This window comes from Balaenoptera musculus, chromosome 2, assembly GCF_009873245.2.
Source record: "Balaenoptera musculus isolate JJ_BM4_2016_0621 chromosome 2, mBalMus1.pri.v3, whole genome shotgun sequence".
NCBI lineage: Eukaryota > Metazoa > Chordata > Mammalia > Artiodactyla > Balaenopteridae > Balaenoptera > Balaenoptera musculus.
The window spans coordinates 160,691,895-160,713,128 of NC_045786.1; the positions used below are offsets into that span (position 1 = coordinate 160,691,895).

At 41.0% G+C, this 21,234-nt stretch overlaps 2 protein-coding genes across 16 annotated transcripts in view; one reads left to right on the top strand and one right to left on the bottom strand.

The window, feature by feature from the left end:
- PTPN21 (protein tyrosine phosphatase non-receptor type 21) overlaps window positions 1-3,903 on the bottom strand; it is a 67,977-nt gene extending 64,074 nt beyond the window's left edge. For both annotated transcript variants that reach the window (XR_005018615.1, XM_036841870.1), the window contains exon 1: window positions 3,559-3,903. The gene's annotated coding sequence lies outside the window, so the exon portion shown is untranslated. The remainder of the gene's footprint in view (window positions 1-3,558) is intronic.
- Window positions 3,904-9,164: 5,261 nt separating this feature from the next.
- The window catches only part of ZC3H14 (zinc finger CCCH-type containing 14), a 41,279-nt gene continuing 29,209 nt past the window's right edge, over window positions 9,165-21,234 (top strand). For 7 of the 14 annotated variants that reach the window (XM_036845017.1, XM_036845018.1, XM_036845020.1 and 4 more), the window contains exons 1-8: window positions 9,172-9,327; window positions 9,810-9,852; window positions 15,155-15,269; window positions 17,512-17,552; window positions 18,028-18,223; window positions 18,573-19,002; window positions 19,545-19,705; window positions 20,092-20,192. In XM_036845017.1, the coding sequence (XP_036700912.1) occupies window positions 9,292-9,327; window positions 9,810-9,852; window positions 15,155-15,269; window positions 17,512-17,552; window positions 18,028-18,223; window positions 18,573-19,002; window positions 19,545-19,705; window positions 20,092-20,192 (1,123 nt within the window). In that variant the 5' untranslated portion in view covers window positions 9,172-9,291. Of the gene's footprint in view, window positions 9,328-9,809; window positions 9,853-15,154; window positions 15,270-17,511; window positions 17,553-18,027; window positions 18,224-18,572; window positions 19,003-19,544; window positions 19,706-20,091; window positions 20,193-21,234 lie in introns of those variants that run through there. The other 7 variants (XM_036845021.1, XM_036845030.1, XM_036845019.1 and 4 more) reach the window with 6 other exon arrangements.

Sequence of the window (21,234 nt, forward strand, 5' to 3'; positions counted from 1 at the left end):
TCCAAAAGAGCTACGTTCAAGTCTCAGTCCCAATTAGGCAAATTAACCCTGAACACGAATGGAATAATCCCCTGTAACACATGGCAGCTGTGAGGTTCAAACGAGGTGAACACTTAACAAGCATTTGTAGAACTCTCTGGTTTATAAATATTTACGTCACCAAATCGATTTATTTATAAACAAATTATAAAAGACCCTACAAATGCTTGTTATCGGATTACCACCGGACGCGTGGAAGTTGTGAAAAGCGTAGCCCTGGCCCCGGCCCCTCTCCGGATGTGGACGCCTAAAGAGGCGGTAAGCCTTCACCTAAGCGGGGCCGCAGCCCAGAAGAGGAGGGGGGCGAGGCCCTTAAACGCCCTCCCGAGTTAATGCGGGGAGGACGCTGCTCAAGCCTGTGAGGCCAAGAGGACAAGGGATAGCTCCGCCTCCTCCCTCGTCCTCCCCCCACGGAAAAGCAGGCGGCGTTGTCGGAGCAACCCACAGCCTCAGAGGCTCCGGAACCCTCCGCCTGCGGCCGCGTTTCCGGACGGATGCTCTAGGAGAGTACAGGCTCCCGCTGATGCCGGAGGGAACACTTAAAGGACCCGGCTAGAGCCCCAGAGGCGAGGGGGAGGTCTGGGCGGGGTCCATTTGAACGCCGATTTGGAGCTTCAGGACCCCCGCCAAAAATACGCGACTTAAAACTTTTCTAAACAACACCCGTTGGTGGTACTTCCTGGGCGGAAGCAAACTGGCCTTGAGCGGCAGCTTGGAACTTTTACATTGGCTGGATTTTTTTCCCCCTAAACGAGTCGACAAAATCCCGGATAGTTCCAGAATCCCGGGACGGTTCCCACCCTCCGTTATCTTCTGAACAGAGGCTTCCCCCGAGGATGAATCGTTTGGCAAGGCTCGGCCGCAGCTGGTTACCCTGAGCTTGGGCCGGGAACCGCGCGGAGGGGCAAGGGCAGCCCCCAACCCTCTCATCTGGCGGACACAGAACCCAGGCCTCGGGAGAAGCGGCTTTCTCAGCCTCACACTAGGACGGGCTGAGTTGGGAACCGATCCCAGATTCCTCATTCCCAGCCCTCTGCTCTTTTCCGCTTTTTCTACTGCGTCTCAGCCCCAGAGGTGATGGGCACTCAGGGCTGGGGGGTGGCAGAGCTAGAGTATATAGTTTAGCTATTACACTAGGCTTTGCCAAACTTAACATTTTATAATTCCATTCCACAAAAGTGTGTTGCGTCTCTGAGTACAAGGCAGTGTAGTGGCCCTTTAGAGAAATCTAAGACGAGTCCTAATAAGCCGTCCTTGCTCTTAAGGAGATTACAAGCATGCTATAATTACATACATGGCTGTATCTCTAATAAGGACCCAACCACGATTTTCTGTTTGTTTTTGTTGTTTGGATTTTGTTTTGTATTTGAGCTCTGGTTATCTCCAGATAGTAAGAAAAATAAAAGTTAAAAACCAGGAATAGAGGAAGAAGGCCAGAGGAAAAAAAGAAAACTAGAACTACATAAAGAACTGTGTTAATTAACATTTGTTGTGTACCTTTGGAAGGTAAAAGCACCATACTAAAGGGGGGAATAGAAAATAGATATTACGAAAAGACATGGGCTCCACCTGCAGTTTTCAATGCTCTTTTCTATGTCAGGGTATAAACCAAATAGGTAGCTGAGGCAAAATGAAAGAAAAAAAAATCAAGAAACGAGAACTTTAAATAATAAGCTTTCAACTAGAAAATTGCCTGATAAGTTATGAGTGTTTGTATAAATTTTAAAAGATTATATATATATATATCATATATACTAAATACCCTTTCAAGTGATGAGATGGTGAATTTAAATTTTACATGGAAATTATGGTAACTGGAAAGAGGACAGATTAAGTCGTAGAGAGGGAAAGATGAAAATTTGCATTGGGGGGTGTTCAAATATGGTATTCTCTTCACTATGCCTTGAAGGCAGTAGATACTACACTATATAAAACTATGCCTTGAAGGCAGTAGATACTACACTATATAACTTAATCATTAACTTAAGCTCTGATGAAGCAAACAGTAAAACTTTCAGTTGTCCCTGAGTTTGAAATGTTTTACTGCATCAGGGATAAAGAAATGCCAATGTTTTCTCTTTTTTATTTTGGTAGATGTTATAATGTAACTGAAAAAGCTGAGGGGTGTGTGTGTGTATCAGATGCATTTTTTCCCCAAGATCTATCCGTAAGAATAGCTTGCTTTTTGTTTATTAAGACGTGTTAAAATAATGTTCTGCTTAATAATTTTCAAAATTAACAATTGACACATTTAATTTTCAGTTATGTGCAGTATTTGCTACCAAATGATGTCATAAAGTTAGGAATGTTTGAATAGAGGAGTAGAAATTTAAGATGCTTTGGGGGGTGTCTGTTTCGGGTGTAAAATAATATGAAACAACTTGAAAGGTAGTTAGAGCTGGAATTCTAATTTATCTAACTACTTAAGTAAACAAAATTCATAATTAGCTTTTGAAGGAAAATACTAGGAGATATTTTGTTTCTCTACGAAATCACTTTGTTATGAAATAAAAAACAAGTATGTATTAAATTCTGTTCAAGTTTCCAAAAGGCAGTCCGAGATATTTATGAATTCATTTTAATGTTTTTACATCACCTTTCAGAAGTTTCTCAAATACAGTTTAATTCTGAATCCTGTAGTTTCCCGCCTTGTTGCAAAAGTCCTCACTACACGTAATTTTGCTAATGATGCTTTCAAATAAAACAATCACTAAATGAGTATATGACATTTTTAGAATAATATACAGATCTATAGCATTAAATCAAACGCATGTTTCTCCTGAACAAAACATTTATGCGTAGAACTCGAGAATAAAATGTGCTAGGAACAGCAGACAACTACTTTCAGAGTAAAATTTCTATCATATCCCAAACTTAAAAAAAAATCTGTCAGCAACCATTAGGCATACAGCGGTTGTCACCTGGAGCACACGGAGTGTTTTGAACGTGTTTGCGAGCATACGCTATTATTATAAGGCTTTCTCAGCAAAAAAGAAAATTAAGACGGGCATGCCAAGAGCGGCCAATCTAATCAGGATTTGCAGAAATCACAAGTCGGAATTTGCAGACCCAAGAATTCTTTTTTCCAGAGTAAACAATCTTTACTCCAAAACCAAAACAAGTCATCACCACGAAACAGTCCTTCCCTACTCGCCTTCTCGCCAAAGTTACCTAGCAAATCTCGCACTTAATAGTCTGAGAGGCACAAATATGCCTAAAACGTCTAAAACCCGGATCCAGAATTAAGCCGCTACAATCAGCCGAGGAGTTCAGAATACAAGTTCAAGACCCCTTTGGAAATTACTCAAGTAGGTCAGAGAGAACCTGGAAAAGAAACACTTTTTTCTTTGTTACGCTCCTCCCTTAGGTCTGGGAGCAGGGACCCATCCTCCAGGACTCCGGGGCCGGCCGACGCGCTCCGGGGTCCCGGCTCGCGGACACACGCCAGCGCTCGGCCCCGCGACCGCCCGCCCGCCGCCCGCCGCCCGCCGCCCGCTGGCCCGAGCCCCGCGCCCTCACCTGCTCCCGCTCCCGCATCCTCGGGGCCGCGCGCCCCGTTCAGCGGCCCGCCTCCCGGGGCCCCGCCGCGCGGCCGCCGCAGCCGCGCCCGCACGCCAGCCCGCGCCGCGGCGCGCTCATGGGGCTCGCACGCCTCACTTCCTGTCTCCCCGAACTCGGCCCGCAGAGCATTCCCCCGCGTAGGGTCCCGCGGCGGCCGCGGCGAGGGGAGAGGCCCGGAGGTGGGACAGGCCGGCCGGCAGCGCCGCACAAAGAAACCGGGCGGGGGCCGGGGCAGCAGGAAGGCGGGCGGACGGGCACAAGACGCGCGGCCAGAGCAGCGGAGCGGCCGGGGCCGGGCGTCCCTCCCCCTGGGCCGGGCGGGCGGATCCGGGGAGGCGGTGGCTGCCCGTGACCTCAGAGAGTTGGAATGCGGGCGGGGGAGGCGCGGACAGCTGCGCCCGGCCGCCGGGGAGGGGGCGCGCCGCGGCTTTTTTTAATCCTATGACCACTTATTTTAAGAGTTTCCAAATAAAGCAAGGCTTTTAATAAAAATGAGAGGAGGGGGATATTATTTCGGTGCCATGTAAAGGGTTTTATTCCCGTGTTGTTCTTAGGTGTTCTGTAAAATTCTATCATTGCTGGAGTTGTTCGTTTACTCTTATACATTTCTGAAAACAGTTCAAACATTCTATTTCTTCCTCCCATGCTTACGTCTAAGGATATAGCCCATAAAAAAAGGAAAAACACTGATTGGTACAGGGTGGCAAAGTCTCCTTCCCCTGAAAAAGGTTGTTATGCCTCAAATAACCTGTAGGTCTTCAAAAGAGCTGTATGCTTAATGCAGTACAAAGTAGAGCTCTTAAAGATGGGGAACTCCAGGGTCAAATTGTCTGGGTTCAAATCTCAGCGCCAACGCTTGCTTAGCTGGGTCACCTTGTGCGAATTTCTTTACCTTTCTGTGCCTGCTCATCTCCTGTAAAATAATAATAATAATAATAATCACTATCCAGTCACTTGTGTGAAATGTTTCATTCTAAGCCCTATTAGCAATTTTTATTATTACATGGTATTATTACACTGCATTATTATTTTTATTACTGCATGGCAACACTTAAGCCAAGGAATAAAACTGTGTGGCCCTAACACCATCACAATAGGGTGTTTCGCCTTTACTTGGCATATGGTTTGAGTGATTGGAGCAGAGAAATTTTTATTATGTAAATTTTATTTAAATGATTTTTTTTTAATATGTTTGTTTCTGGAAAGCTTTCTTATGTTACATTTCATTTAGATCTCATTTTCTTCAACAGTTAACAGACACTTATTGAGTACTTACTCATGGTCCCTGCTCACAAAGGACTTCTAGTCTAGTGGGTAATAAACCTACACACCGCACATACACATGACAAACAAGGCCTAAGTGGAAAGCGCCATCCTGGAAGTAGGAGTGCTATGGGAGAACAAACCCCAGGCAGGACTCAGCTTGGGTAATGGAGCTCAAGGCAAATAGGATTACAGGTGTTTCTGTATAGAAGAAAATCAATCAATTCTGCTTATAATTGAATTTCAACTGGACACCATGAGGGGGTCAATTCGTGTGCGAAGAAAGAAAAGAGAAAATGAGTGGCTCTCTGGTCTCCCAAAATAGAAAAACTGAAATTATGTGTGAGTTTTCTCCATCTCCAGCCTATCATCAAGACCTGCCACTTCCTCCTTTGAAATGTCTCATGAATGCTTTCTTTCCTCTTTGTTCCTGAATGCCCCCCTCCCCCACCATTCTAATCCAAACCTTCATCCCTCATCATTTTACATCTGGCTTATTGCAACAAGGGCGGTCTCCATGCCTCTGGTTTCTGCTCTCTCTTCTTTCCATGTGAATACCAGGCTTACCTCTCCTTGGGGTTTATCACTCCCAATGGACCCCTAAGGCTAAGCTGTTCTGCCTGACCTTTAGGGCCTTTCTAAATCGGCCTCAGCCTCTTATGACCATCCTTACTCCTCTCTTCTCCCCTCCTGCCCCCATCAAACCGTTTCTCCTGGCCCAGAGCACCTCCTGCCCCCCTTCCCTTTGTCTAAGCCTTCCGTTGCTCTCCAAGCCTCAATTCAAGGCTCTGCTTCCAAGACAACTTGCTAGCCACCCCATTCCACAGTGATCCCCACACTTGGCAAGAAGGTTAAAAACTGTTTCATGTAGGCTTCTTTTATATCTCCTAGAATTCCTAGGACACTACTGGGCAGAGGGTAGGCACTAAATAAAAACTTGTTAATTGAATCGGGAAGAAAATAAAAGATTTTTAAAAATAGAAAATGATTGTAAAACCCAAGCGATGTTATACACTGAGCTGCACTTCCTCCCTCACAGTCCACAAGTGCCACTTGCTGACCAAGTCCTTAAGCTCTATTTTCCTGCAACCATGTTAATTTGATAGTGACAGCCCCATGACAAGCCACTTGAACAAAGCCTTCAAAGTGTTCGGCATGAAATTATTATTGGCTTCTGTTTGTATGGAAGGAAGTGAAATAATTTATATGGTTCAACCCCAAAAGATACAAAACGGTGCAAGTGAAAAGTCTCCTTCTTACCTTGCCTGCTCTCCTCCTGGGGGGTAACTGGCGTTACCATAATCCTATGTACCCGTCTAGAGATAGTCTGTAGATGAATAAGCGATTACATATCTGTATCTTTACCTCCTCTTGCTACCCAGAAGTGATATACATTCTTCTTCCTGTGAAGGTAATTCTTTTTAAAACAAAGTAAAAATTTTAAAATTTCTACAGTAAAAAGATGTTCAATAAAAGGGAAAGAAATTGTGGTTTTGGTGGTACACTGACTGATACTTTCTTAGCGGTTAAGAAATTAATCTGCTTTGATAGCTTGGTGAGTACCCACTATCTCTCACTATATAAACTAACATGATGATGCTGGCAATATATTTGTTCAATGGACAAGAAAACGAAGAAAAGTATGTCAGCTTCAGTAGCAAAAGCAATTGCTGTGACTGGAATTCCCAACACTTAAGGGCTTTTGATCCAAGGGTAGACATGCCATGAGATATTCACTAATGAAAAAACTTGTCTATTCAAACCGCATTTCTTGGAAGCCAAATGCTGCAAAGAGAAAGATAAATAAGATGTATGGCCCTGTTCTCAAAGACTCACCATGTGAGGAACAGGTGAATATATAATTCTAGTAGGCAAATATACTTAACGGGTAGATATTCTAAGTGGAGTGGTGATATCCAGTTTATCACTATGATCAGCTTCTGGCTGGGTCTGGAAGGACAAATAAAAAGTTCATTAGGCATTCAAAGAAAAAAAGAGAAAAGCATTCCAGGCTGAAGGACACCCCCAAACACCTCTCTTCTGCCTTCCTCTCCCCCGACACTTGCAAATGATGTGCAGCACCCAGTCGGAAGGCTGCCCTGAGAGGAGGCTGGAGATGCCAGGGGGCCGGTGTTAGAAGACAAGGGGCTCCATGCAATTGGGGTTAGTACTTAGACCTCTTTGACTTCAAAACCAATGCTCTTTTTAGTAATCTTCTCTCTTTGAAAAACAGCCCAGAGCCCTCAACTGGGATTCATTGAAATCTAGTCCTCATTCTGTCTGCTAGAGCAAAATATGTCATTCCTCCTGAACTGGAGAGCCCTTCCATGCTGGAAAATAATTCTCGTTGTCCTGCTTAGTCTTTTTCAAGTTGAATACCACTAGTCCCTTTAATGGTTTCTTTCAGGTATCATTATGATCATCTTCCTCTGGATGCAATGTGGTTTATGAAGATGCATCTTACAGGGAAGCACCTGTAACAGTGTCAGACCACTGAACACCATCGGTTTAGTGGAGTTATCCCCTCTGTGATCCAGACACACTCCTGAGATCTAAATATGCCAGTTCTTAAGCAGCCTGCGAGTCTCCTTCTGCAGTTTTAAATGGATTGTCTTGAAAGTTGACTCTTTCTTGAATACATTTAAAAAAAAAGTTTTCCCTATTCTGAATACATTTTAATGAAAACAGTCTCTATTTTTCATAAAATGTTCTTTCACTATTATCTAAATATTGACTAAGGATTTTGTATGCAGTAAAGGCAAAACATGTGTTTGCATTCTTAGTTCTGAGTGGGTAAAGAGACAGAAATAAGGTGCCTGTCTTTTGGATTGTGAGTGTTGTGAATGCAGGGACTCAGTCTCACTCATCTTTGTGTTCTGGCTCCTAGCACAGCATCTGACTCAGGGTAGGCATTTAATTTTTAATCAACAACCATAGTACTGCAATGAGCCAAGCACAGTTCAAAATACTTCCCAACTATGAACTTACCTCATCCTCATAATAACTCCATGAAAGACAAACTGGTATCATACTTATGTCACAGATGAGGAAACTAAGGCAGAGGGGATAAGCAACTTGCCTAAGGTCTCAGAGGGGGTAGCAGAGCTGGGATTCAAACCCAGACAGTCTGGCTCCAGGATCCCTGTTCTCAGTCACTCTGCTCTGCTGCCTCTCATCAATGTTGAATGAGTGCATGATCATTGGATTTATCCATGAGGAATGCTTTTGTAATTTAGGTCATTAATTTATTTTATCCTTCAAATATTTAATAAGTGCTTACTATGTGTCTAGAGTCCCGAAAGAAATTCTGGAGAAATACAGACCTACAAGGAGTTCATAATTTTGTTAGAGAGAACAAACGCACACGTGCACACACACATACACGCAAATGAGATGAACATTACAGAAAGGATATTGTGTCATACTAGTAGCTCCCACATAGATGTTACAGTAATTCAGAAGAAAAAAAGGATTCTATGAGATGAAGGACCGTGTGGCCGACAGACCCTAGGTGGCCTCAAGATTTCTGCCGCTGCTGTTTACACCCTTTGTAATCCCCTCCCCTTGAGTGCAGGCAGCACCTGTGACTTGCTTGTAGCTAATGAATATGCACGGATGAAGGTTTTTGAAATCTAATTTTGTAATTAAGACCCTAACTCAGTTGATTTGGGGGTCAGGCCCTGGGAGGCCCTGGCTTAATCAAATGAAAGCCTTTAAAAGAAGGCCTGGGCCTTCCGTGAGCTGAGATCCTCTCTTCCCGGGCTTGATTTAGTGAGCAGCCATGTTGGTGGAGCCCGTGGCAAGGAAGTGTGGGCAACATCTGTGACCTGAGGGTGGCCTCCAGACAACAGCCAGGAGAAAGCTGAGGCCCTCACTCATAAAGCTGCACGGAGATTAATTCCGCTTACAACCTAAATGAGCTTCAAGGTGGCTTCTTCCCCAGTGAAGCCTCCAGACGAGAACACAGCCTTCCTGACACCTCAACTGCAGCCTTTTGAGACCCTGAGCGGAGAATCCAGCTAAGTTGTGTTCAGATTCCAGACCCATGGAAACCACAAGATGGTAAATGTGTGCGGTCATTTGTCATGCAGCAATTAATAACTAATGAGACCACTTCAGGAACTAGCAGATATGGGGAGAGAGGAGTCCTCTCTCTACGCTTACTTTGATTCTAAGGTTTTACCGCGGTTCTCCTCGCGGCCACCAGAGGTCGCCAGAGTGCAGGCTCCCCGGGCCCGAGTGCGCGCAGGCGCAGGCTTAGGCGCAGGCGCGCTCGACTTGGCTCGAGCCGGTGGGGGCGGGTCACGCAGAGCGCGCGGCCGGGAGCGGCGGTGGCGGAGGCGGTGAGGCTGCGGGCTGGGAGCTGGACTCCGGCTCCCAGTGAGCGGAACCCCTCGCGGTGCTGAGCCCACCGCCGGCCCCGGAGCCATGGAGATCGGCACCGAGATCAGCCGCAAGATCCGGGTGAGGCCCGCGTCGAGCGGGGGCGGGAAGCCGGGCCTCGGCGGGCGGGCGGGCGCGCGGTTGTCAGGAGTAACGGGGGGTGTGGGGCCCTGCCTGGACGCCGCGGCCTGCTCGTCGCCGGCGCTCTTGACTGGCCGCGGGGTCGGCGAGCAGCGCCTTCTCAGCCAGGCCGCCTCGGTCCTGGGCGCAGCCGTGGCCTCCGAGGGCGGGCTCGCGGCTGAAGAAGGAACCCCTGGGAATCGGAGGGAGGCGTTGGGGTCCCGGCGAGAGCCGCGCGGGGAGCTGCAGGGGGCGCCGCAGGGGGCGCCGCGGAGGAGGGGTTCCGGGGTGGGGCTGGGGGGCCCGAGACGTCTCCCCACCCCCACTCTGGCGCCGGGGCGGCAGGAGGTGTGCGCGCTCGCGAAGTTGCCTCTGCGCTGCGGTCGGTCTGTTTTCCCAGGGCCGCCTTTCTCACGCGCACGATGGTCTTTTTCTTCCCTCAGAGTGCCATTAAGGGGAAATTGCAAGAACTAGGAGCTTACGTTGGTAAGTCTTCTGTTGTTAGCCTAGTAGACTTTAAGAGTTTGCAGCGAATTTAATTTTAGGAATGCATTTTTTCCTGTGATGCCTTTGACTTTGGAGAGACGTCCTTTTACCTTCAAATCTGATACTCCCTGGTTACTTCTTTTCCGTACTATCTTTCCATTGAAAGCTTTATATGCAACCTTTGTTATTTTTTCCAAATCCCCTTCTAATAGGGTGTTTTGAAATTGTTTAGCTTCCTCTGTTGAGGCTCTGTCATATTTTCCTTAATATTTGTCTGATTTTTATTGTTTTTCCTATTTTCTTTCCTTTCCTCTTGATCTTCATTTTTCAGAATTATTTTGCATATGAATGATGCTGTCTGGCATTTGCCTCTCTCGTGGTTCAGTGAGTTTTATTTTCAGATCTCTTTATTTTTCCTGCCCCTTTTTTCTTACCTCCCGACGGTAATGTGTCTTTTTTTTTTTTATTCTTTTATAAATTATAATTTGAGTGTTTACTCTGGGCCAGGCACTGTGCTTAATTATTGTCGTATATGCATTAGGTCACGATAATCCCCAGGAGAGCACTGGAAGGTAAGTGGTAATATCCCCAGTTGTACAAGCAGGGAAACAGGCTTTGGGTGCTTGGCTTGAGCAAGGTTTTATGGATTGAGACCTGCGTCTGTTTGGCTCCAAAGCTGGTGCCTCCTATAAAAATAATAGCTACCACTTATGATAGTGGTTCTCCAGGTGTGGGAGACCCCAAGGGTCTCTGAAGTCAAAACTATTTTCATATTAATACGGACAGGGTGTTTGCCATTTTCACCGTGCTGACATTGGGACTGTGCAAAAGTGGTGAGTAAAACTGCTGGTACCTTAGCCTGAGTCAGTATCTCACACCAGACTTTACAAGAAATTATCGTATTCTTCACCACACTTCCACTTGCAATTACAAAGAAAAAAAAAAAAAGAGGCCGGTTTCATTTATGAATGTAAGTGATGAAGTAAAATATTTTTTTAAACCCTGGCCCTGACTACATCTTTTTAATATGTGGTGTTAGGAAATAGGAAGTACTCATATAGTACTTCTGCCATACTGAAGCGTGATGGGTTGTCTTAAGGCAAAGAATTTGTGTGATTGAGTTGAGAACTGACCTAGCCATCTTTTTCATGGAATTTTTTTTTTCTTTTGTTTTTTTTTGGAACTATTTTTGAAAGTTTAGTTGATTTACAATATTGTGTTAGTTTTTTTTTTTTTTTCCTTTTTCTTTAAATTTATTTTTATTTATTTTTATTTTTGGCTGTGTTGGGTCTTCGCTTCTGTACCAGGGCTCTCCCCAGTTGCGGCGAGCGGGGGCCACTCTTCATCGCGGTGCGCGGGCCTCTCATTATCGCGGCCTCTCTTGTTGCGGAGCACAGGCTCCAGACGCGCAGGCCCAGCAGTTGTGGCCCACGGGCCCAGTCGCTCCGCGGCATGTGGGATCGTCCCAGACCAGGGCTCGAACCCGTGTCCCCTGCATTAGCAGGCAGATTCCCAACCACTGCGCCACCAGGGAAGCCCTATTGTGTTAGTTTTAAGTGTACAGCAAAGTGATTCAGTTATATATGTATATATATACTCTTTTCAGATTATTTTCCTTTATAAGTTATTACAAAGTATTGAATACGGTTCTTTTTGCTATACAGTAAGTCCTTGTTGCATATCTATTTTATTATGGTAATTTGTATCTGTTAATCACATACTCCTAATTTGTCCATCCCCCTCCCCCCTTTTACCCTTTGGAACATCATTTTTAACTTCTAAGAAAGACTAATGGGCTAGTTACATAATTTGGGTTTTTGGCAGACATTTTCTTGAAAGTGAGCAAAGGTAAAGAACTGGTAGAGTTCGTTGCCAATGACAAAGTTGAGCTTTCAAATGAAAATCAGAATTTTGGAAAATTTGTGTCTTCCTCCATAAATTTGACAGCGTGGTGATATTAGCAAATGGTTCTTCTATATTGTATAATGAAATGTATCCGTATGCCAGTGGTTTGTATAGCTCAGTGAACCAGTATTTTTTCAAATGACCAATGCATGAATGTTTTTAAATTGTACAGGGATAAGAAAGATCCATTAAGAGTGCAGGATGGATCAATGGATTTTCATGTAACAGAGTACAAAAAGGTCATTGATACAGTTTTTAGTTTCAGTATTGCTGCTTACCTTCAAGAAACTACCACTCGTTGAGTTTTGGTGCAGTATCACAGAAGAATATCCACATTATCTGAAAAGGATATTAAAATACCCCTTTTCCAGTTGCATACCTGTGTGAGACCAGATTTTCTTCACATTCTTTTTTTAGAACAACATAAAACATGTTTATTGTTTATGGGATAGGTGTATTATTTTAAATGAATTAAGAAATCTAAAAATTCTGAGTTGCAGTTTCTAGTATGGTAAATATCAGTAGATATATGCACATGAATAAAAGCTGTTTGGGATCATCAGTAATTTTCAATAGTGTAAAGGGGGCCTGAGACCAGATGATAGTTTACCACATACTAATTATTTGTTGTCAGGATTGTTGTAAGACTTTAACAGATAAGAAAATTGAGGCTCACAGGTTAAAGATGAAGCTGAACCAGGATTGTTTATTCTTTTATTCATTCAACATTTAATGGATGCCAGCTTTGTGCCAAGAACTTGTTTTGGGTCAAAAAGAAATCCACAGAGAACCTACAGTGAGAACTTTCTTAATTCTAGCACATGAAAACATAAACACATATTAATTGGGTCTAAATTCAATCTGATGATTCCTATCATTTATCAGAAACCTCAAATGAAGAATTTTGAGCCTATTAATATTAAAAACCTGGTTACAAGCTTGACGTAGTCCAGTGTGAAGTGTAATTGTAGTAAAGATATCATGTATTTTATAGTTTTCAAAATATTTTCATAGAGTTCTATTTGTACCTGAACACAATGCTGGAGTGGGGATGGTAGGTAATTTACTTTTTTACAAATAAAGAAATGGAGTCTTGGGAGGGCTAAATCCAGCTGGTCAGCAGCGGATTTAAGACCCAAGAACTCAGGTCTTCTGGGTACTTGATGTTTCTATTATGGTTGCTTCATAATAGAAACTTGGTGAGCCAACAGAAGGATAGTCACTCCTGTATGCTCCTCTTGAACTCACCTGTCCCAGCTGTTAACATATTAGCACAGCTTCTCAAGAAGCCTCTGCTTCTTGACTGGAAGTTTCTTGAGGGCAGAGACTTCATATTGGTTGTGTCCCAGTGGCCTAGCAGAGCACCAGATTTTTTCATAAATGTTGATTTAAGTGGGTAAACAGGGATCACCATTAGACTATTTGAAATATACATTATTTGTTTATAGTTAGCTCCCTAATTATTTGAATGTATATGTATCATGGTCCTTCTGGAAAGGGTGACTTTCTAATCCCTTTCTTTGTGCTGGAGTACTGGAAACCTTTTTATGGAAACAATCCTTTAGTACATATTTGAATATCTATTTTCCAGGCATTGAGTGGGATACAGAGATGAGCAACTGTTTGTTAAGAGTTGATACGGTTTCATTTGTGTGTTTGTTTAAAATGGAGTACTTTAGTGAGATGGCAGTTATAATTCAGAGCAGTCTTAAATTCACATTTTAGGAAGTATGAACTTGCAGGAACCGTCAACATTTTACTGCTTTTCAGTACATAGATTTCAGATGAACTTGAGAATGCTATTAGAATTCTGTAGGAATGTATCATGAACACTTTATTTTATTTATTTTTTGGCCATGCCGCAAGGCTTGCGGGATCTTAGTTCCCAACCAGGGATTGAAGCGCCGAGTCCTAACCACTGGACTGCCAAGGAAGTCCCAGGAACACGTTAAGTTTTCATTAGATTCTTATTTCTCATTTTGTGTCTACTGAGAGAACGATGTTATGAATTTCTAACAGCCTTGTTGAAATATAATTGTTATACATTAAACTCCACCTGTTTATAGTTTGCTGTGTCTTGATATATCTACACCATAATCAAGCTAATGAACATATCCATCACTTCCAAAAGTTTCCTTTTGGGTTTTCCTGGGGCTCTTTTGTATCCTTCCCTACCGTCTGTCCTTGTCCCCACCCTGTACCAGAGCAACTGCTGATCTCATTTACATAAAATTTTATAAAATGCAAACTAATATATAGTGTCAGAAAGCACAGCCTATTTGTTTTCATTACTGACATTATGAGGGAGAAAAACTGTCAAGAATGCCAAAGCACCCCAACTTTGTTTTCCTTTCCTGGGTTACCAACGGCAGCCTATGGTAGGGACACTTTGTGTAAATAAGCTATGAGGCTTATTTACTAAAGTTGCCAGAAAGCAGTGGGAGCCTTTTGATACTTTACAAAGAAAATAACAAATGACCAGTTACTTGTTGTTTTATCTCCTCACATTGAATTGCATGCTTCTAGCAAGTATTCTGATTTCTCTGTTTCCATTTGTAGATAGGGCTTTAGTGTATTTGTGCTTTTCTGGAACTGGATTTTTGATATTTCTTCTTGAAACAAATGTCTGATAGTAGTTCTGAAATGAACCTTTCTGCCTACATAGAAATGTTGTGAATATTTAAGGTATTAAAGAATCTAAAGGAATTTTCTTTGGTAGGGATCAAAGTTCCTGATAAATGGCTTTTGCTTTCTTATCTTTTTATTGTGGTGGTTTTGGGGTTTTTTGGTTTGTTTTTGGTCCTAGACCTCACCCTCATAATTCACTGTTAGGAGGGTATAAGAATGAAACAATGAGTTGAGTAGAAATCATTTAACTAATCTTAAGATTAAATTTTTTAAATGATGTATAATTTTGGGGTGGTTTTAGTTTATTTGATGTTGCTGCAAGTTTGTTACCCTAATTAAAATCTGCCTTTACCAAGGATAAAGGTGTTCCTTGAGAAATGAGTGTCATTTTAAAACAAACATGCACAAAACTGAACAAAACTCAGTATTATTCTTGAGAAATGTCCAGTATACTTTCTGGAAGCTTTTCTGAAGTTAATGAGCATTATTAAAAAAGCTTAAAGGAAATGAATGCACTCTCAAGTTTGATACTGTAATTCAGAATATCTAGTTGTGTAAATATTTATTAGTTATTCCTAGTTCCTGTTCTTCTAGTAATTGAAATACTTATGGAATAAAGAGAAAGAAAGCTGTACTTTTTGTCCAGCATAATTCCACTAGAGCTGACATTCTTAGAGCTACATCTATATTTTCAAGCACATCAGCTTCAAGTAGAAGAAACTATTAAGGAAAGCATAAAAAGTTTTTATATACTTTTCCTTTTAAATAGATGAAGAACTTCCTGATTACATTATGGTGATGGTGGCCAACAAGAAAAGTCAGGACCAAATGACAGAGGACCTGTCCCTGTTTCTAGGGAACAACACAATTCGATTCACCGTATGGTATGTTTCTGAATATTTACCCCTCAGACCAAAGTTTGGCTCAAGTCAAGAGTAGGTGTTCTGTCTGAAAAGAGGTTCTTGACAGGGGAGTCAGATTCAGTGTTGTGAGGCAGGTTGTGAGCGTTGAGAGCGCACAGCCTGTGGAGCCAGACTGCCAAGGTTGAATCCTGGATCTACCTCTTTCCTTGGTTTCTCCATCTGCAAAATGGGTATCGTAAGTCACCTTTATAGGGTGGTTGTGAAAATTAAATAAGCTAATACATGTAATGTGCTCACAGCTGTGCCTGGCCCATAACAAGTCCTTAGTATGTGTTGACTGTAGTTAATACGTTTCTTTTGTAAACTTCAGCATGTTATCATTCCTTTCCCTCCACCAAAACCAGTTATAGATGTTTTTTGGACTGGGTTGACTTCCTGAATTTCTCTCTTCAGTCAGCTAACTTAAGAGGCAAGGTTTTTTGACAAAATTTCAAATCATTTTTTTAGTTCGGAGCTTTTTGAAGTTTGGAATTTTGAAATAGGCAACTTTGTGTTCAAATATAAATCAGTATTTTAATTTTCAGTGTCCTTTTTCAAACCACATATTCCTTTGGTTGAGAATACTGACTAAAAGCATGAGATTTAATTTATGAAGGCAGGCCAGGTTCTGGTACCAGGTTTGAGGTAGAGTGAGAGCTGGGGGAGGGTAATGATGTGGCTGAGAATAGAGCCGGAAGGATCATGTAAAGGTCCTCACTGGGAGCCACCAGTTGCAGCACAAGTTGACAGATGGAGCAAAAGTTACATGAGCAGAGTGGCCTGCTTAATTTGAATGGCGAGAGACTGGGAGACCAGATAGGCAATAAGGAGGGATATGAAACTGGTTAACTTGCCTTTAAACCAAAGTTTGTCTTAAAGGCATTTTGGCCCCAGTGGGCAACTGTATCCTTTATAACTCTGGTGAAGCTTTCTTGAAATTCCACACAGAATTCTCTGGGTTTATATTACACATTTTTGAAGAACATTGAGTGCAGTGGTTGTCCCTTAAATGTTTTGGTACATACACTCCTACAGTGTGGGTGACCTAACCCACTTATTATGGTTTGTCCCCAGAGTTTACCAAAAGAAGAGAGATCATGGTGCTTTTGACTGGGGAAATTACCATTATCAAGAGTACTGCCTTTTTTTTTTTTTTTTAATCCTTCAGCGGTCCAGGTACTTGTTTTGTTTCACGTACATTTTTTATGACTAGACTTTTGGTTCAACATTTGGATCACTTTGAGTCCCAGTAACGTAATATGGGACATTGACCTAGTAGATCCTTTCTCAGATAACTTGAGGGAGTGCTTTAGACAAATTTCTTACATAAGCAGACTGCCAACTGAATTTGAATTTAAAATCACATTAATTCAACTCTTTCATCTTGCCATAAATTTAATTCTTTACCATGTACTGATGAAAGTGATGGTGTCTCTGTTTTGACACTTTGCTTTCTTAAGTGTTCATTTACACCCGCCACAAACAGACTCTTCTGATTCTTTGGAGCCCTGCAATAACTGTGTCCTAGGGGGTAGTGGCATGTGCCTGGGTTCTGGGTGAAACATTATTATAATGAGATATTTCTGGTGTTTTTAGGATGCCTGGCCTCCTGGAAGGATTGTAAGACAATTTTGCCTTGTACATAACTACTAAAATAGGTTATATTATAATTAAGGTTGTGGCTTGTTTACAGCATTAGTTTTGAAAACAGTAGTTATAGTGAAGTGATATAGTATATTTTGAGATTATTTTTAAAGTTTTTTCACCTCTCAGGATTAAGTTCTTCCAGAAACCATCTATGTAGATAAAAAATAAATTTAAACTGTGCTTAAAACAATTTTAATAATGTTACATTACGTTCATGGTATTTTATCTCCTTTTATCTACCTTGAATCTTTAGTTCTTTTGAAACAGAATGATATTCTTTGTGGATCAGCGCTGTGTGGTCAGATGATAATCCTTGCCCTTATTTTTACAGATGCTAGATGTTGAAAATAGTGATGAAAAAATAAGATTTTTGATTATTCTACAATATTCATGTACAGCCTTTTTTAAAAAATGTAAAACTTAATACTATTTATCCATTAAATTCCATTCAGTACCATCTATCAGTGTTTATCTGAAGACTAGATCTAAAATGTCATCAAATTTAGAGTGACAGTTGAAATCCAATGTTTCTTGATTAACAGAAGCTTTAACTTTTTTGGTTTGTTTTTTCTTTTAGGCTTCATGGTGTATTAGATAAACTTCGTTCTGTAACAACTGGTAAGGTTCATAAAGATGATGTCTGGGTTTTTTTGGAATTTGCTATAGCATGTGATCATTTTTCTGAAGTCATTTATACTGCTTTGGGGAAAAAACCCATAAATTTGAAAATGGTAGTTCATTTGAAGTTTTTAAGGACGCCCACATATTTATGAATTTAAAAGCAATAAACTTAATATAATTCGAAGATGATTTGAACAAGGGAAGGGAAAGTATGCAATTTATTCTAAGGAAATAATTGTGGATGTGTGCAATGATTTAGCTTCAAGGATATTTCAGTGTTTTATAATTTAAAATTAAAAGTCCAGTAATAGTAAATTAGGTATATTATTATATCACTATGTATGGAATAATATTCATCCATTAAAAATGTTGTGGGAGAACACGTATTTATTGCTTTAAAATTGGTGGTGAAGAAGGGGAAGGTTCAAAGTAATAAAAATAGCTTCAAGAGACCATGTGTTTTTCTTTCTAGACCCCTCTAGTCTAAAGTCTTCCGATACCAACATCTTTGATAGTAATGTACCTTCAAACAAGAGCAGTTTCAGTCGAGGAGATGAGCGAAGGCATGAAGCTGCAGTGCCACCTCTTGCAGTTTCTAGCACTAGACCTGAAAAAAGAGAATCTAGGGCTTCTACAAGTTCACAGGAGCAGAAAGCCACTAATGTCAGGTAAGAGTCTTGTGTAGACCTGTGGGCAGGTGGGTGTGTGTATTTGACATTTACATTAGTTAATATGTCTTTAAATTGCTGTTTTCAGAAATTTTTGGAAATGAGGTGGTCATGAGCAGTTTTTTGGAATAAAATAATGAAGGATAAGACCAAAGTATGATTACCTTTTATATAAAATGTAAATCAAAGTTTAAAAAAAATGCAATTTCAAAGTAGTTTTTAATGGACTACACAAAGGGATTATCCATACTTTTTCATTAAGATGTATCTAAATATCCTTTGAAGAGTTGAAGATACTGCTCTAAATTGGTAACACACCCTTTTTGGTTTTGTTTTCATTTTTTAACAGACAGACTTACGATGATGGAGCTGCAACCCGACTAATGTCAACAGTGAAACCTTTGAGGGAGCCAGCACCCTCTGAAGATGTGATTGATATTAAGCCAGAACCAGATGATCTCATCGATGAAGACCTCAATTTTGTGCAGGAGAATCCCTTATCTCAGAAAAAACCTACAGTGACACTTACGTATGGTTCTTCTCACCCTTCTATTGAAATTTATCGACCACCTGCAAGTCGAAATGCAGACAGTGGTGCTCATTTAAACAGGTTGCAGTTTCAACAGCAGCAAAACAGTATTCATGCTGCCAAGCAACTTGATGTTCAGACTAGCCGGATATATGAAACAGGACGTTTGTGTGAACCAGAAGTGCTTAACAGCTTAGAAGAGACTTATAGTCCCTTCTTCAGAAACAGCTCAGAGAAGATGAGCATTGAGGTTTGTATATACTTTTAAATTCTGACTCATGAGGCTGAAAATTGTCAGTTCTTAATACTAAATTGTACATGGAATAACTAAACACATACTGCAGGTTTGTTTTAAACTGATTTCTGTGCTGCTCAACATAATACATCAGTCAGATTTTCCTCTCCACAATATCCTCTACAGATACTTTACATCTTGTTTACTTTCCTGGATGCTAACATTTGAGATAGCTTTAACCTTACCTTATACTTTTGCGAGGATTTTAGGTCAATATTAGATCCTTCACAGCAACTGCTAGTAAACAATTGAGTAACTCCATTTTATTGGTTTCCTCAACAGTGCTACATGCTGCTGTTTATAAATGAATGTAAAGCACTGGTTTTTGTTTTAGCTAAAGGTTGGCTATTGGAGATATTACTTGTATTTTTATAAGAAACCAGGGAAATAGCCCATGAATTCTTAATGTGCTTGGCTTTTTCTTGAAAAGAAGAAAGTATTCTGTAGTAGAATTTTATTTTCTGAGACTAGGTAAGTGGAAATTTATCTGATTGCAGGAAGAAAACTTTCGGAAGAGAAAGTTGCCTGTGGTAAGTTCAGTTGTTAAAGTAAAAAAATTCAGTCATGATGGAGAAGAGGAGGAGGAAGATGATGATTGTGGGTCCCGTACAGGAAGCATCTCCAGCAGTGTGTCAGTGCCAGCGAAACCTGAACGGAGGTACCTGAACATGTCTGTACATTAATCTTTCATCGCCTGGTGTTGTCTTCTGGGTTCCTTGAAGAGGGTATCATGAAAATATAAATTTAATACCATGTAAGACTTTTCCATTGGTTTTTGAGAAACACATTAATGAAAGAAAAGTTGCCTAAAATTGGAGAAGATTGCAAAGAATATTAAAAACTGTAATATGGGTGGGAGGAAGGTTGATCCAAATTCATTATTTTAAAAAGTTATAAGGTTCTCACCCAGTTGGCATTTCCTAAAAACTACAGCTAGTCTGTTCCAAACCTAAGAGAAGGCTGTAGTAAAGGTATAATGGATGGCTAGCATGTAAAGAACTCAAATCTAAAATTTAATCAGAATACCTTTCTTAACTTTTTTAGACCTTCACTTCCACCTTCCAAACAAGCTAACAAGAATCTAATTTTGAAGGCTATATCTGAAGCTCAAGAATCCGTAACAAAAACAACTAACTACTCTGCAGGTAATTTAAATGTATTATGTTGACATTAAGTAAGAGATTTCTGTAAGTCTTGAGTAAGCTATAGATGATTGCTCCTCAAGTTGTGATAAAATAAAGATGCCTGCCAGATGTCAGGACCAAGGTGAGGTTCAGAGAATGATTAAAAGGAGATTTGACCAGTTGGAGAAGCTTTCCCGACTGTCAGTGGAACTTAGTTCTTTGAGCAACTGTAATGCCTTTTACTCCCTCTTTCTAATGTATGTGAAATATATAACGGAAATCTTAAAGGGAGTTTTGATAAATGTGAGACTTTCATATTTATAGCATTAGAGTCAACATTAGATATGAATTTATGTTATTTAAAAGGGAGCAAAATTGGAAAATATTAAGAGGCTGAAATTAGAAAAATTTGTCTAGTATATGAAAAGCTTGGTTTCTTTCCTCTCGGTAGAACCCATTACTCTGTGCCCCACGTGCTATAGCCAATACGTAAAATTTTCTGTTAATAAGCTGTGATGATTACCCACTCTAAATTTTTAAATTTTATTTTTGCTATGGATTTGATGACTGTTCTTTTCGCATTGTTCTGCTTTTCTATTCTCCTTTGCATCTCTTTATGTGACCCCTTTCTAAAGTGAAATAAACTGTAAGCTAGCAACTTTGAGCCTGATAGTCATCTGTCCCCTTGCTTCTCCTCATCCCTAATTTAACCCTGAACATAAACAGCTTTTGGCTTATAGGGTAAGGATTATCAGGCAAAGGCCAACACTTGACATAACAACTCATCTGTTTACATTCTCTTTTTTGGTCTGTCAGCAATATTGAGTGTTTACAATGATGAGTAATTTAGACTTATCACTGTGACCTTAATTTCCTGCTTTTGTAATTGGAGAGTTTTCATAATTCCAAGTTTTTTGAGAGAGAGCATTGAAATTCTTTCTTCACCTAGGTTATCTAGATGACAGTTTGAAATTGTTATAGAACCATGAAGCAGAACCCAGACTGCATTTGGTTAAAAATGAATACATGTGTGCTGCAGTGTATTTATGGCATGTAGTTTAAA